This window comes from Erinaceus europaeus, chromosome X (genome assembly GCF_950295315.1).
Source record: "Erinaceus europaeus chromosome X, mEriEur2.1, whole genome shotgun sequence".
Taxonomy (NCBI): domain Eukaryota; kingdom Metazoa; phylum Chordata; class Mammalia; order Eulipotyphla; family Erinaceidae; genus Erinaceus; species Erinaceus europaeus.
In genome coordinates this window covers 36162402-36179099 of record NC_080185.1, presented here as the reverse complement: position 1 = coordinate 36179099, position 16698 = coordinate 36162402, and the positions used below count along the sequence as shown (strand labels likewise).

At 37.5% G+C, this 16698-nt stretch overlaps 1 protein-coding gene across 5 annotated transcripts in view; it reads right to left on the bottom strand.

Moving 5' to 3' along the window:
• The window catches only part of TENM1 (teneurin transmembrane protein 1), a 1227224-nt gene that overhangs the window by 220868 nt on the left and 989658 nt on the right, over positions 1 to 16698 (bottom strand). For all 5 annotated transcript variants that reach the window (XM_060183574.1, XM_060183578.1, XM_007524285.2 and 2 more), the window contains one exon: positions 9901 to 10117. In XM_060183574.1, coding sequence (XP_060039557.1) covers positions 9901 to 10117 — 217 coding nt within the window. The remainder of the gene's footprint in view (positions 1 to 9900; positions 10118 to 16698) is intronic.

Here is a 16698-nt window from a genome sequence, read left to right as displayed (position 1 = left end):
CGCCTTCATATCTCTTCTAGAAGAATTTACTTGTTTTGAGCAAGTTGGTGGCCTCACACGCTCATAGACTCACTGTTGCTGCACTGATTTTCTACCAGGTTATGCAAACAGACTCTCATGCCTGAGGCTCCGAAGTCCCAGGTTCAACCCCCCTCACAACCATAAGCCAGAGCTGAGCAGTGCTCTGGTTAAAAATAAGAAAAATGTTTTTTAAAACATGCACTTTTAAGAATATTTGAAAAATAGAAATACATAAAGAATGGTCCATGTTCTAGTCTTAAGTGATAATCACATACAACATTTCAGGGGCAGGAGGGGGGCCAGGCAGTGGTGCACCTGGTTGAGTGTACACATGATTAAACCCCTGGTTCCCACCTTTATGGAGAGCTTCACAAGGCGGTAAAGCAGTGCTGTAGGTATGTCTCCCTCACGCCCTCTATCTTTATCATCACTCTCAATTTTTCTGTCCTATCAAATCTAAAGAAAATAAGGAAAAAAGTTGCAACCAGCGCATTGCTACAAATTTTTTAAACTTTAAATTTTTTTTGTTTATAAAATGTAAATATTGACAAGACCATAGGATGAGGGGTACAATTCCACACAATTTCCACCCCCAGAACTTTGTATCCACTCCCCTCCCAGATATATAGAAAATGATACAGAGATGGAGAGATATCACATCACTGGGGGCTCCTCCTGATACCATGGCAGTGCCCACATGGTACTGGAGTTGAAATCTGGGCCATTCATATGGGAAGGAATGCACTCTACCAGGTGAGTTATCTCTTGGTCCTCTTCTAGAGGAATGTAAAATCCTCTGTTATTCTTATATACAATAAAGTATCAATGAAATATACATTTTTGTTACCTCCAGGGTTATTGTTGGATCCCACTAGGAATCCACTGCTTCTGGAGGTCATTTTATTTTCCTCCCCCCTTCCATTATTATTTGATAAGACAGAAAGAAATTGAGAGGAGAGAAGAAGGAAGGGAGGGAGGGAGAGAGAAAGACACTTGCAAACCTGCTTCACCACTTGTGAAGACTGCCTGCTGCAGGTGAAGAGTGGGGGCTGGAACTTGGATCTCTGTGCTTAATATGTGGTGTTGGGTACTATATGTGCTTAACTGGATATGCCTGCACTGGGCCCCCTGAAACCCACATTTTTAAAAGGAGCAATTAATAGTTGTTAAGAGGCTATACTTTTAAAAATATTTTCTGAATATGTACAGTTTTGCTTTGTCTTAATTTAAATTTATATGGTTCAGCAGCATTTTCAGGAATGGTCATCTTTCTGCTGCCTTTCCTTTAACCTCAGCCTCAATTCAATAACTTAGTTTGCCATTCACAGGATTTCAAATGGTATAAATTCACAGCTCAGCTAAGTACTGAAAAGCATGCTTTAATAAACTGGTTATGGTAATTATGATTGTTAACATGTATCATGAATTATAAGGAACATGAATTGTTGGTCTGCTTCTAAATTCTGCTTCTAAGACCCCTTCTGTTGCATTGCTTGATGCTGTGGTCTATTTACATAATCAATGTTTTGAGACCTGCACTGGTTTAAACCCCACTGGTTTGCACAATTTTTCCTTCTCTCCACCCCCTATCCTACGTACATCCTCTTCTGACCTGACACTTCCACCTCAGGAGATACATATAGGACAGGATTGTGATTAGAGATAGCTAGTTTGCACTGCATTCCTCATCAATAAGGATTGAACTGTGTCCCAGCTCAGCCATGAGTCCCTGGTCATCTCTCTCCCGCCCGCAAAGCTAGCCCAGCATCTGACGCCCCGAACTAGGACCGGCAATGAATCAGGATTTAATTATTAAGTAGAGTATAGTAAAGAGGAGTAGGGTTTGTGTAAGTAAAGAGTTTGCCAAGCATTTCATACTCTAGGCTTTTGTAATATTGCCAATGGTTTCAGGGGACTTGTTTTAGGCCTTTTAAAAATTATTATTAGTTTATTTATAAAATAAAAATTATCAACAAGACTATAGGATAAGAGGGGTACAGTTTCACACAGTTTCCACCACCAGAGTTTAATCCTTCTCCTCCCTTGAAAGCTTTTCTATTCTTTCTCCCTCCAAGAGTATGGACCCAGGATCATTATGGGCTATAGAAGGTGGGAGGTCTGGCTTCTTTATTTGCTTCTCTGCTGAACATGGGCATTGACAGGTCGATCCACACTCCCAGACTGTCCCTTTCTTGTAAGGCAGAATAGTAACACGTATCAAAGAAGTCAATTAACATTAATCTTCCTTTTAAAATACTTTATTTTACTTGATAGAACAGAGAGAAATTGAGAGTGCAAGGGAGAGAGACAGACAGACACTTCCAGACTTGCTTTACCACTCGTGAAGCTTTCTTCCTGCAAGTGGAGACTGGGGGCTTGAACCTGGGTCCTTGTGTACTTTACCAGGTGCACCAACACTTGACCCCAACAGTAATATTCCTATTAACTCTCTGAGATTGTTCATTATTTTCTAATTTTTCCTGGTTCCCAGTTTTGATTATTATCTAGCCCACTGAGGGTGGAGAGAATTATTATTGATGCTTACACAATGTTATAAATGATGTCAATTATGAGCAGGCTCTGGCAGTAGTGGAATGTCTTGTAGATTAAAAAAAAAGAGTAATTACTTTGCTGCTTTTATAGAATCACTTCATCTTTTATGAATTTGTGCCTGTGCTATTTGGAGAGCAGTAATCTTACCTTTAGGCTGGTTTTACATTTGGGAATTGACTTATTTGAGGTCCTAATATCGTCTCTGTGTTCTAGGCAATCAAAATGAGGTTTTCATTAGCAAATATGAGAGGAGCACTTCAGTTCAATACAACTGAGCTGTTTATTCACTCACTATTTTTTACCTACTTTCTAATAAATATTGGGTTACATCCTGGGCATATGGAAGTATGGGATATTAAAAGTAGTCACACATTCTCTGATAATTTCTTATCAAAGGGTAGGATATATATCCTATCTTTGAACCTGGTCAAGTTTGTGACTGCTTTGAATCATAGTATATGGCACAAATGACACTTTTACAATTTGTGACCCAGGACTTAAGAGACTGGCATCTTCTATTTCTCATCTCTTGGAACACCCTTTCATAAGAGTTCTGACAAACCCAAGACTGACTGCCATGCCAAGAGGAATCCTAGGTAGAAAAGTTGATTATAGAGTGATTACTGGATTCTAAGAGACCACATACCATGGAGAAGACACAAAAATCATCCTGTCTGAATGTTGGACTCACAGAATCATGAAAAAATATAGTCTGTATTAATTCATTATACCTTGAAGTGCTTGGCTACACAGCAACAGATGTTCAAAGCAAGGAGAGAGCAAATCCGGTTTGGTGTTTGTACTCACAGAATCTAAGATTTAGCAGTGAGAAGACTTCAGAAATAATATTGCTTATCTCAGTGTGGCACAGACAATTGAAATATACAATGAACTTCAGAGAAAGAGCTAGAAGAAAGTGTTAATTAATTAATTTTTTTCTATAGGCTGTTAATAGTGCTATGTGTTTAGTGCTAGATAAAGTCTGGAACCAACTATAGAACATTCCAACCAAGAGTGCACATTCTACCATGAATAGTTGCAAGAGGCTGTCTTAGTTGCGACCAGCAGCATTGCCACAAATTTTTAGATCTTCTTTTAAAATTTTTTATTTATAAAATGGAAATATTGACAAGACCATAGGATAATAGGGGTACAATTCCACAAAATTCCCACCTCCAGAACTCCGTATCCACTCCTCTCCCTTGATAGCTTCCCTATTCTTTATCCCTCTGGGAGTATAGACCCAGGATCATTATGGAGTGCAAAAGGTGGAAGGTCTGGCTTCTGTAATTGCTTCTCCCCTGATATTCCATCTGCTGATCCCAACCTAAGCAACGCAACCAGTACCACCTCTGCATGTTATACTTCAGACTGTATTCAGAGATGTCAGGCGTGGAATGCCAACCCTTCAGCATCATTACTCTGGTGAGACCTATTATAGCTCATAGGACTCCTTAATTCCATTTTGGGTGGCACATTTCTTAACAGATTTTTAGACCTTTAAATTGCATTCTAAAACTTAGTCTAACTGATAAACATAATGCCTATCAAAATATATAGCCTTTTCATAGAAGACAGGAAGTTTATGCTGGGATCTGGATTATTTGATGTTAAAATTTGTGGAATGGACTAAGATCCACGACCCCGGGGGCAAGGAGATAGTTCATAAAGTAGAGTGCATACTTTAACATGGATTATCACTGCCTGTCCACGGAAGTACCATAGATAGCACTGTGAGAGGTTTAATGGTTGGTGATGAAAAGCTGAGGTGTCTCCTCTCTCTATTTCTTCATCTTCTCTCTAACTCATGCTTCTATTCTCTCTCGTAAAGTATAAAAATTTGGGGACAGGTGGTGTTGCATGAGCGGACCACACATGTTACAGTGTGCAACGACCCAGGTTAAAACCACTAGCCCCCACCTGCATGGGGAAACTTCATAAGTGGTTAAGCAGTATTGCAGGAATATCTATCTATCTATCTACCTATCTATCTACCTATCTATCTATCTATCTATCTATCATCTCTATCCCAATCTCCCCCTCTCTCTTTGTTTATATCCATAAATAAATGAAGATTAAAAATTAAAAGAAATAAAAATTTGTCCTGCTTCCCCAGAACCCCGCCCCACTAGGGAATGAGCGAGACAAGCTAGGAGTATGGATTGACCTACCAATACCCATGTTCAGTGGGGAAGCAATTACAGAAACCAGACCTTCTGCCTTCTGAACCCCATAATGACTCTGGGTCCATACTCCCAGAGGGATAAAGAACAGGAAAGCTATCAGGGGAGGGGACGGGATATGGAGTTCTGGTGGTGGGAATTACGTGGTGTTGTACCTCTCTTGGCCTATGGTTTTTGTCAGTGTTTCCTTTTTATAAATAAAAATTTAAAAAGTAAAATAAAATTTTGCAATAGTAAAAAAAAAAATAAGGGCAGGTGGCCACTTAGAAGTATCTTGCATGTACAAAACTCTGAGGTCATTCCTGATCTATATTAAATAGAAGCCCATTATTCCAATAATAACATAAAGGGAGACTATTAGCTTATGATGTGAAGTAGTGTACATACCAATTTATTCATTAAGTGAACACTAGTACCATAGAGAAATAAGTCTGGTAGTATCCCATTCATGTCATTTCTAGTTTGTTTCATTTTACTTTTCTATTTATAAATCAACAAAGAAACTAAAAAAATTAAGTTAAATATTAAGACTGCATGAGTAGAGTTTCTCAGAGAAACAAATGAGAAACAAAACAAAACAAAAACACTTGAGGATTTCCCAAAGAAAGATATGTAACTTGGTTAGTCCAAAGACTACAATTTCAAATGCTAGCATGACCAGGCTTGACATTCACAGTGAGGAGAGTAGGCCTGATACTAGAGAAACAGCCAGTAATAGAGGAAATGACTCAACTGGTAGGGTTCATGTTGGGGCCTCCTACTTTGATCCCTGCTGCTGCACATGCCAGAGTGATGCTCAGACTTCTATCTCACACTCATAGAAAACACTTTCTCCTACATCATAAGAAATGAAAACAAAAATCTTAAAAAAGAAGCAGTGAATGGTTAGCTAGAGAGGCACACTGTGTTTTATCCAGGAGGGCAACCGGCCCTCAGCTCCAGACCACTTATGATAGGTCCTTGAGCTTAGAGGTGTAAAAATACATTTTCTAGTAAAGAAAGAGATTACAATTGCATGTTAGATCTTCTAATTTCTATGCACTGGGTCAAATAAAATACATCTGTGTACTTAATGTTAAGCAAACTGTGATGTAAATGCCTGACATGGATAGATGTAAGGGTCATGGGGCTACAAAACAGACAAATCAGTTTGGCCAGACGTTGCTATCAGTGGTCGCACTAACTCTGGTGGTAATATATACATATATATCCCATTAGCGATTGCAAGTGAAATGTCTGGCTTTGCAAATTACTGCTGTCATTTAGTTTAATGTACTCTTGTTTTTACATATTTATAAAAAACTTTTACATTATTAATGGTGATTAAATGCTTAGACACTGAAGATCAATAATGCTTCTGTTCACCTATTTACATTATTAAAAAGTAATAAGTCGGGATTCGGGTGGTAGCACAGCAGGTTAAGCGCACGTGGCGCAAAGCACAAGGACCGGAGTAAGGACCCCGGTTCAAGCCCCCAGCTTCCCACCTACAGGGGAGTCGCTTCACAAGTGGTGAAGCAAGTCTGCAGGTGTCTATCTTTGTCTCTCCCCTCTCTGTCTTCCCCTCCTCTCTCCATTTCTCTCTGTCCTACCTAACAACAACAATAATAACTACAACAACAACAAAAAACAACAAGGTCAACAAAAGGGAAAATAAATAAATAAATATGTAAAAAAGTAATAAGTCATACAGGGAACACAGAATATGTGGCTTAGTTTGACGTGATGTTTGAAGCATACTGGAAAAAAAGAAACTTGGGCTATAGGGTAAAATAAATCTATGAAAAAAATATTGTCTGAGTTGGTCTTTATAGAAAGAGACCTGTAGTGAGAGAGTTTCATGTAAATTGTAAGGACAGTGTGACAATATACCATTATGAGGAACAGGAAGTAGAAATTCCAGACCCTTTCACATGCCAGTAAACTCAACTTAGAATAGAAAGCCTAGTCTCACTTGGATGCACTAGGATGAACATATATTCAGTCTTTATAAATCCTTGCAACAGTTAGCTGTTTGTATGCCACTGTCTTTAGTACCAAAGGCTTCTGATGGCAGCAATACTAAACAGAGTCATCTGTGTGTACCACATTTTGCCAGCAGGCACAAGAGCCATCAGTAATGTATTTATTCTTTATCTGCCTACCTAGATATCTCTCTATGTGGCAAAGACAAAAAAGGCAAATTAGTTCACCTAATAATTGCATTAAAATGTTTCAGGTCTGCCTGAAGAAAGAAATACCATGGTTAGGGGTATTGTAAGAATTATAAGTTATTTTCAGGGTCAGCTCAGCTTTCTAAGTTGCTGAAGAAGCTCAGAAAAGTGGTTTAGAGGTCAGGCATCCAGTCCCAGTTTGGATTTGGGTTCAAATTCTGACTCTGGCACTCATTGGTTATGACCTGGAGCAAGTGACTCACTGAATACCTTAGATCTCATTCCTTCATCTTAAAATAAGGAATAATGATATCAGCCAGGATACAGAGTTTTTGGAAACACATGTAAAAGCTTAGCACTTAACACATGTTAAGTGTTTGATAACAACTGACACGTAACAGAAGATTCTTTTTATCAATCACTTGATTGTGTTCTACAAAGCTACAAAGAAGAAGTTAATTAGTACTCACTGGAAGTTTGTAAACAGTATAATTACCAAGTATTAACCTGAACTGGATGTTTAAAATATCAAATGACTGCTATACTGACCTAGGTGCTATTTATCCAATATAAATCAGATCCAAGGACTAGGTCTATTTAAGAACAATATGAAATGTGGCAGCTGTGGTGTAATGCATAGCTTACAAAGGTTCCAGCAGCACACCCTTACTGGCTGTGAGATGTTTCATCTTACATATACACCCAGATACTTTACAGGACTTTACTACTGTGTAGGTGAAATATCATTATATATACACAAGTATTTTGCAAACTAAAATGTACTATGTACATGTAACAGCTTGTGGCTACTACTATTTAAATGTGTAATCAGAGTTGGATTTATTTTACCCAGATATACCCAGACTGCAATTTTTTTTGTCTCCCGGATTACCTCTGGTAATTACTCTGGTAATCTGCTCGTTACCTGCACTACGAATCCACTGCTCCGGGAGGCCATTTTTCCCATTTTGTTGCCCTTGTTGTTGTTATTGTTGTTGCATATAGGACATGCAATAAAACAAAGCATGTGTTTATTTTTTAAGATGAAATATATAGTTAAATTGTTTGTGCTCAACTACTTCTTGGAAAAGGTTTGTAACTTTTATGACAGATTAGATGTGACTGTAATAGCTGAGGCCACTGGATGAAGGAGACCCATCGTTCTGAATTCAAATGTGACTCACAGAACCAAATGATAACTTCGAGCATTTCCAAAAGAATGAGGAAAACTCAATCAAAGCAGAAGGAGGAGAAGGACATTAACCACCATAAATAATAGGTTTGTTCACTCAGTGAGTAATTGGCAAGCATTGTTGAAGCATGAAGCTAAAGGACAGGGGTTGAAGTTTGTCCTTACTTTGCTAAGTTTATCAGTCAAATACTCTGCTCTGGGTCAGAAGCACTCATCTGAATTTCTCAGTTTACTGGAGTTCACTGAGACATTTAATCTATCTCTACATGATAAAGGTTGTTATTTCTTTCACTTAAATAACTTTTTTTTCTGCACTGATTGCCTCCTACGAAGAGATGTGTTGAGTTGATTAGTTCTGCCTTAACTAGGAAAATATGGATAATGGCAGCTTTCTATTCCTCTGGTTAAAAAAGTATATATATATATATTCATATACAAATATATATACGTGAATATATATATTTGTATATGAATATATATATATTTTTTTTTCAGTCCAAATCATTACTTTGAATATAGCGCACCTAGAAGTTACTCCATGGTAATTATTGAACTGGGAGAAACCCTGCATAATGGAGGTAACTGAATCTCTTGGGAAAAAACAAACATTGACTAGATCTCTTGACAATAAAGGTTTTTCTAGTTATGTCTTGGCATTTGGGTATTGGGATTTATCTAGGGCTTAAAAGGACAAAACTGCAGAATCATAAAAAAATAGAAAGTTGTAAGTTTAATTACAGTTTTAGTATATGGGAAGTTTTAGAAGATAGGAAGGAAGTTGAGTGCTTCAAAATTTCACACATACCCTTCTTTGTTGTGTATACGTCAAGATTTGGGCTCATTTTTAATCATTTTATTGGGAATTTAATGGTTTACAGTACAGTTTGTTGACACATAGGTACAATTTCTCACCTCCCTGTGATAGGTGTCTGGAAAATGTTTTCACCCCTAACTTAGATTCATTTTCACCATCATTCACCAGGACCCCTAAGACGCCCCCACTCCAATTCACTCATTTTCCTTTATTCCTCAGAATTCTTTGTTTTGGTGAGTGGTGGGGGTTGCAAGCAGGAGCTCCTGGACAAATACTTTCCATTCTATGCTTTCTAGTTTCCTGTTTGTAATAGTGAGATAATCACCACATGGGATAAACAAAGGAGGACATAAATATTGATTCCAGTGACTTATAATCTGGTGTATATCAGTAAAATACTGCTTCTGAAGATGAAGCAAAAAAAAAGATACTGGGTAATTTCATATTATAGTTGAAATAAGTAAGTTAATAAAAAATTTTATTCAGCTAGTGACTTAGACTGGGATTAGGTCTTCACTGGCAGTTCCTGCACTTGAACTCTCCTAGAAGACAAATTTTCACAAGTTTGACATTTCCTATTAGGATAACAAATTCACCTAACTCTTTCTCACTGAAACATATTACGTTGTGAAATAAAACTTTAGCTTTTGAAAGTCAAGAATTGTAAAAGGGATAATTCACAAGCTAAACAATAAATCAGCATAAAATTATACTTCCATCCTGTTTTTGTCATTAAAAGCCTCATATATATATATATATATATATATATATATATATATATATATATATATATATATTATATGATATTTATGATATAGCATCTACTCATCATTAAGAGCCTGGGCACTTCACAGAAGTTTAAACAAGAAGTCTATATGGACTTTGTGGAATAGAAAATAACTTGATCTTTAGAAAGTATCTTCTTTTCACAGTTAACAAAAATCGTCCACTATTGTTTAAAGAGGAAAAGAAATACATAAATACCTGCTGTCAAATGAGATCTCTGGAGGAATGACATGAGTACTGTCCTTGCCAATGAGGAATTTGATCCGATCATAGAAGAGTCTTGAAGTATGCTGAGAGAAGAGGGGTTGGCTTTGTTGAATGAGATCAAGAGGGTCTGGTGATCCCTGACATAGAGGACTTACATAACAGTTGCTTTGTTGACAACAGTCAGGGTCCACACAGTCGGTCAAACCATCTGTAAGACATTTTTTAAAATTTAGTTTTAAAAGAAACACCATCACTTCAAATATTCACAAAGAAGGAAAGCTCAAGAATATAGCCAATGGTAATTGATTATGTTGTGAATTTAGAATATTTTAAATTCTTTTGTTTTTACTGCATCATCATCACTCACTCTGATTTTATATGGCACATCAGTGAAATCCAAACTGTTTTGTTCACAACCTTTCGTTCCTGAATTCTAGTATTCATGGGCCCTATTACACTGTTTATCATTTGGTTAGAGTATGTTGAACTCCAGATTCAATAAGCTTCCTTTTCCCTCAGTAAAACCATTCCTCTAATAGAGTGATTATTTCTTGTAGTTCTTTAGAATGTCTGACACTTCACATATTTGTATATGTGCAAAATGTACACATCAATCTGAATTTGTTTGGGACTTCAAAAAACTTTCCCAATGCTTTTTCTAGTTGTAATTTAGAAAATATAAGTTGATATCATGAGATATTATTTAGAACTGGCAGTGATTTTTCAAATGTGTGGTCATTTACCTGAGGGAACATCTAAATAGGCTTATTCTTTTATTTTTAAAATTTATTTTATTTATTCCCATTTGTTGCCCTTGTTGCTTTATTTTTGTAATTATTATTATTGTTGTCATCATTGTTGGATAGGACAGAGAGAAGTGGAGAGAGGAGGGGAAGACAGAGAGGAGGAGAGAAAGATAGACACTTGCAGACCTACTTCACCATTAGTGAAGTGACTCCCCTGCAGGTGGGGAGCCGGGCGCTCGAACCAGGATCCTTCCTCTGGTCCTTGTGCTTTGCAAATAGGCTTATTCTTGAGTGATACCTATTGAATCAGAATTTCTTCAGACCCAAGATAATATATACTTTGTCTTGGTGATTCTGGAACTACTTTTGTAACAATCTGTAGAAGCAACTAGAGTTGTTTCTAACACCAGCTATTTGATGGAAATACTCATATGTACATGAATGCGATGAGATGCTTGATTCAGTTCCTAAACCTTCAACATTTTCTCTAGCCTACTGAATCCACAGTTGTAACTAGACAAATCAAGACAAAATGTTTCAGTCCTTAATAGTGGAATGATGTAGGGCACAGTCATTGTGGAAGGATGAGAAACCAAGAATTCTGTAGGCACTAAAAAACTATTAGGTGCTTGGGGGAGTAAAAAGATATACAGAACCCTTTTCCTACTTTCAGGAGCTCAGAGGTTAGTAGGAGCAAGTAGGTTTATAAAACAGCTGACTCTTATGTTAGCTAAAGATCCTGTACGTGTTATAAAAGAGTTGCAAAGGGGTTGGAGTGATTAATTGAGCATATGGACACTTCATTCCACACCTGATAAACAAAACAACAACAACAACAAAAATTAAAGTCTTTCCAAGGTCCTTCCAAGCAGACAAGTGGCTTTAATTGAGATGTTTAACAAGGCTTAATATAAGGATATTAATCTTCTTGGCTTGCTGTAGAATAGAGAGGTTCAGATGGATCTCCATCTCTTTAAGGCTGATGATGAAAGTTACTGGCTGGTTTCATGCAGCTCTTTTGCTTGTTGTTTTCCCTTACTTGGTTGCTCCTATTTAGCCAGAGGGGATGTCCCACAGCTGGGGGCAATTATCTCTGGGAACACCAAGAGAGTAGGTGTTGGGGAACAGTAGCCCTAGGGCACCCAGGAAATATTTTTCCCCACATGATGTCCTTTCAAATTCCCTGTACCATAGACACTACTTTGATTTAAAATGAAGTTTGCTTCTTGCCTTCCCTGTTTGTTCAGTGTAGTTTTTCCCTAATTCCTTCTTCTCTGTATACATACATCTTTTCCTTTGTTTCTATTGATGACTAACTTTTAAGTGAGAGTTCATTTCAATAAGAAGGCCCCCTTTGCTTCTTATTTCCCCCTTTCATTTGGCAGATTGTATTAACAAATTTTTTATAGATTTTAGTTGCCACTGCCACTTCTCCCCAATATGTTGTTCTCAGCCTGCCATTAGCACATTATCTCTTTACTCTGCTAATTAAACATCTGGATGCATTGCAAAGTCGGCAAAAATCTATATGGCTGGTTGAAAGAGTTCCTTGATATCTTGAGTTGGTGCATAATGTAGCAACAATGAAAAACTGCTTTCCCATTGAGTAGGCACCTTTGTCTTTCAATTGGCAATAAATGCACTAGTAATCATTAGCTCAGACAGCCTCAGGTTTCAACCTGTCAACCACGTAACTGTATCTTATTTTTAAAAATAAATATATTTTAAATTAAGAGTGAGTTCAAAATAATCTTCCAAACTGGATTCTAACATTAAACACTGAGGTAGTATTTGACCTCACATCCTCATCTAGTTGTGTGCTGTAATTCCATGTGAATGTTTGATATTTAATAATTTCTTGTATACAGGGATGATCCTCTGAGACAGCTGTTTTCTGAGAAGACAGTAAGATTTTTGTAGATTGTAGAAAGGTTGCAGGCAAGCAGACCAATTATGACATGCTACCTCCAGCCCAAGCCCCCACATTATAATTCATAGGTAAGCCCAGTTGTGGGCAAAGATCTATTTACCAATTATCACATTGGATAACACTCCATACAGTATGTTTAGACTGTTACAAATGACAGTCACACTACATATGTGGTTATTTTCTTTTTTCTCTCTTTCCTTTTTTTTTTTTTTTTTTGTGGCTATTAACAGTTCCTTTATTGCTCTGAAATGGAAGCTGTGGCACCCTTCTGGCAGTAGAGCTCTGATGCCAGTTACAGACATGTAAAATGTCGACTTACTTCACTTTTTAGGGTTTGTTCTCTTTAAAGAAATAACAATGTAACCTAGCAAAAAGAGGGAAGTTAAATAGTCTTAAAAGACTGAGCAGATATGGCAATCACTCATCCTAGCTTTGCCAACTAGTTAAGGACAATGCCAAATGGCTCAGTCGGTGCTAGTGAATTGGCTTCTGTGATTCAGTCCTTCACAAGAGACTTTTATACACTAGATAAAAGCTCTTAGCAATCCTAGGGACTGCCCTGCTCTCTGAAGGGAGGCTGGGTCAGCCTACTCTGCCATTCAAGGAAGACTGGTTCTGAAATGAGTGCAGCCTAAAATATTCCTACTTGTGACCATGGATTGCAAGCACAGACTGACAGGGCCTCAGAGGTTACATCATCTTTCCAGACAATAATTTTAGCCCACTTGCATGTTAGCTATCAGGCTCAGGCAAAAACTACTAATGTCATGGGCCCCTTGGACCATACGACCATATCTAAAATAGATTTCCTAGCTCCTTCCCACATGAATACCCCTAATTTCATCTGCCCTATTCCTACTTTGGGGTTCCTATTTATTAAACAATTCATCCTTCTTTATATCTTAACACCTTCTAGCCACCAAGTTGTAGATGCTACTATGATGCCTGCCATCCTCACTTCCCTGGACAGAAAACTTCACCAAGGTGTCCTGAAGTCTCACCTCTCCAGAGCCCTATCCCACTAAGGAAAGATATAAACAGTTTGGGAGTATGGATCAACCTGCCAATGTCCATATCCAGCAAAGAAGCAATTTCAAAAGCCAGATCTTCCACCTTTTGTACCCCATGAAGAATTTTGATCCATACTTCCAGAGGGATAAAGAATAGGGAAGCTTCCAATGAAGGGAACAGGACACAAAACTCTGGTGGTGGGAACTGTATGGAATTGTATACTTGTTAATCATTATTAAATCACTAATAAAATTTAAAAATATGTAATCTTTTGGTTGATAAAAGTATTAGACAAGAGTATATAAATGATACAGGCAAACCCATATTCTCCCAATATCTAAAATGAATTTTCAAATATAAATCATTTTAGGAATAGAATCCATATTATTTCCTTCATAAAAATGTAAAGACAGTTTATGGTAGGTTATTCGCGAAAATTTGGAAACATGTATAAATTATTAATATTTACCAGTTGTAGCACTGTTTACTTCCACATATGCAATTTTATCCGATGTCTACAACAAACTAGTTAGCACAGCTCCACTGCTTATGAATAATTTTCCCTGTAGGTGAGGATTAAGGGCTGGAACCTAGTTCTTCATGCATGGGCATGTGAACATGCTACTGGGTGTGACAGCACCTGGCCCTGATAAATAGACACTAATATACAGTAAATCTTTATTCATTTAATGTATTGCTCTATAAGTAAGAAAAATCTACTCTGGGACAGAGATGAAATAATACTCAGTTTAGAGCTTGGACATTTTTTCTTCTGTGATATAGTCCACAGAGCTTTTGACAGGTTGGTTCTATTTGTTAATCTGTTTGCTTATTTATTTATAGATAATTTTACTGGGGAAATGCCTATTTACAAAACTTTGTTGTCACAGATGTAAGTTCACATCTGTGATATTTGTCAGCACACCAGACTTATTAACTGTCATTTTTCACCACCATGGGACACTGGGTCCCCACTTCCCTTTTCAGCCCTTTTCCTTCTTCTCCCTTTTAGAACAGTTACAAATTTAGAACTCATTATCATTTAGGCAAGGACTGACTGAAGTATAACCATTTCAGTATCTATAAAAATTGACCCACTCTCTGAAGGGAGACTGGTCCAACATACTCTGCCACTCGAGGAAGACTCATCCTGTAATGAGTGCAGCCTAGAATGTTCATACATATGACCATGGAATGCAAGTTCAGACCAGCAGGGAAGCAGAGGTTGCACAGGCTCATGTGCTAGGTATGGATAGACATGGTTCCTAGGTCAGATTGATGGGGTTTACAGTGAAAAGTATTTATATACTTTTCCCATATTTGGGAGGTATTCTCTGTCTGCCCTGATCCAGCTTTCTAGTTCTAGTCCCAACTCTGACACCATCTTCCTAGACAACACTTTCAGCCCATCTGCCTGTCAGCTATCAGACTCAGGCAAAAATAAGTAAGTCATAGGCTCCTTGAAACATACCTAAAATAGATATTTTAGCTTCTTCCAACATGAAGACTCCAACTCTTCCATTCTTCGATATTCTTTTCTTTAGTTTCCTGATTACTAAATAATTTCTTCTGCTTTAAATCTTAAAGCTTTTCAACCACCAGTTGCAGATGCCACCATGATGCCAACCTGACTTCTCTGGGCAGAGGACCTCACCAGTGTGTCTTAGAACAGCACCTCCCCAGAGCCCTGCCCCACTAGGGAAAGATAGAAACAGGCTGGAGGTATGGATCGATCTATCAACGCCCACCCTCAGTGAGGAAGCAATTACAGAAGCCAGACCTTCCACCTTCTGCACCCCGTAATAATCTTGGGTCCATACTCAGAGGGATAAAGAATAGGAAAGCTATCAAGGGAAGGGATTGAATAAGGAGTTCTGTTGGTAGGAATTGTATAGAATTGTACCCTTCTTATTCTATGGTCTTGTTAATATTGCCATTTTATAAATAAAATTTTAAAAAGAATCATGTGTAATATGCTAAATTATAAGTCATTTACAAATATTTACTAAAGCAGGCTTCCTACTAAGTACTCGTATTATCTTAGCTGTTGTTTTAAGTTTTGAGGGTTAAAAAACTATTTCCCTTGATAATAGTCTATAATTCACTTTTCTCATTTGTTTGGACTGACTTTCACCTCAAGACTGTGTCATATTAGTAAACTAAAACTGGAAGAGGTTCAAATGCACTCAGAATTTGACCTGCTGAAATCACTGTTATTGTGACAACCTTGTACAATTTACTTTTTCTGGGTCAGGAAAGTAAATTGTTTATATTCTACTAATGTTGATGTTCATGCTCCTATCCTCTTCCAGGTTCCTATATGCCATCAATGGTTTTCCATATCAGTCAGAGTAAAAGCCCAAGTCCTGACAATGACTGACTTCCTTACAGTCTGATTGGGTACTGTCTCCCACCTTTCTGACCTTACTGTCTATTACCCAAGAACCTCCTCCCACACTATCCATATGCCTGGAACCTTCTGTTTCTATTAACAACATGCTTTAACCCTTACCTCATTTATGTCTGTACTCAAATGCCAACTGATAATATATATGGTAACTTATTTAAAATTACATATTTTTCCCAAACCCCTACCCATTCCTCCAAACTTAAACTTTTTTCTCATAGGTATAACCTTTTATTTTTTAATATTTTAATCAATTTATTATTGGATAGAAACAAAGAGAAATTGAGAGGGGACAGAGAGATAGAGAGGGAGAGAGACATAGAGATACCTGCAGCCCTGCTTCATCACTTGTGAAGCTTTCTGCCTGCAGGTGGGAACCAGGGCCTTGAACTTGGGTACCTGCACACTGTAAAGTGAGCACCTAACCAGGTGTGCTACCACCTGGCCCCAGTATAATCTTTTATTATACTATTTTTAAATTGGATTTTTTGTTTTTACAAAAGCAAGGACTTAGTCTTTATTAATTTTAATTTATATATTTTTTATTGCCACCAGGGTTTTCACTGGGTTCAGACCTAGGTCCATGGGCATGGTATTGTGTGCTCAACTGGGTGCACTACTGCCCGCCCTCCTCTGTTCCTGTTTTTTTTTTTATTTTAAATTTTATTTATAAAAAGGAAACACTGACAAAAACC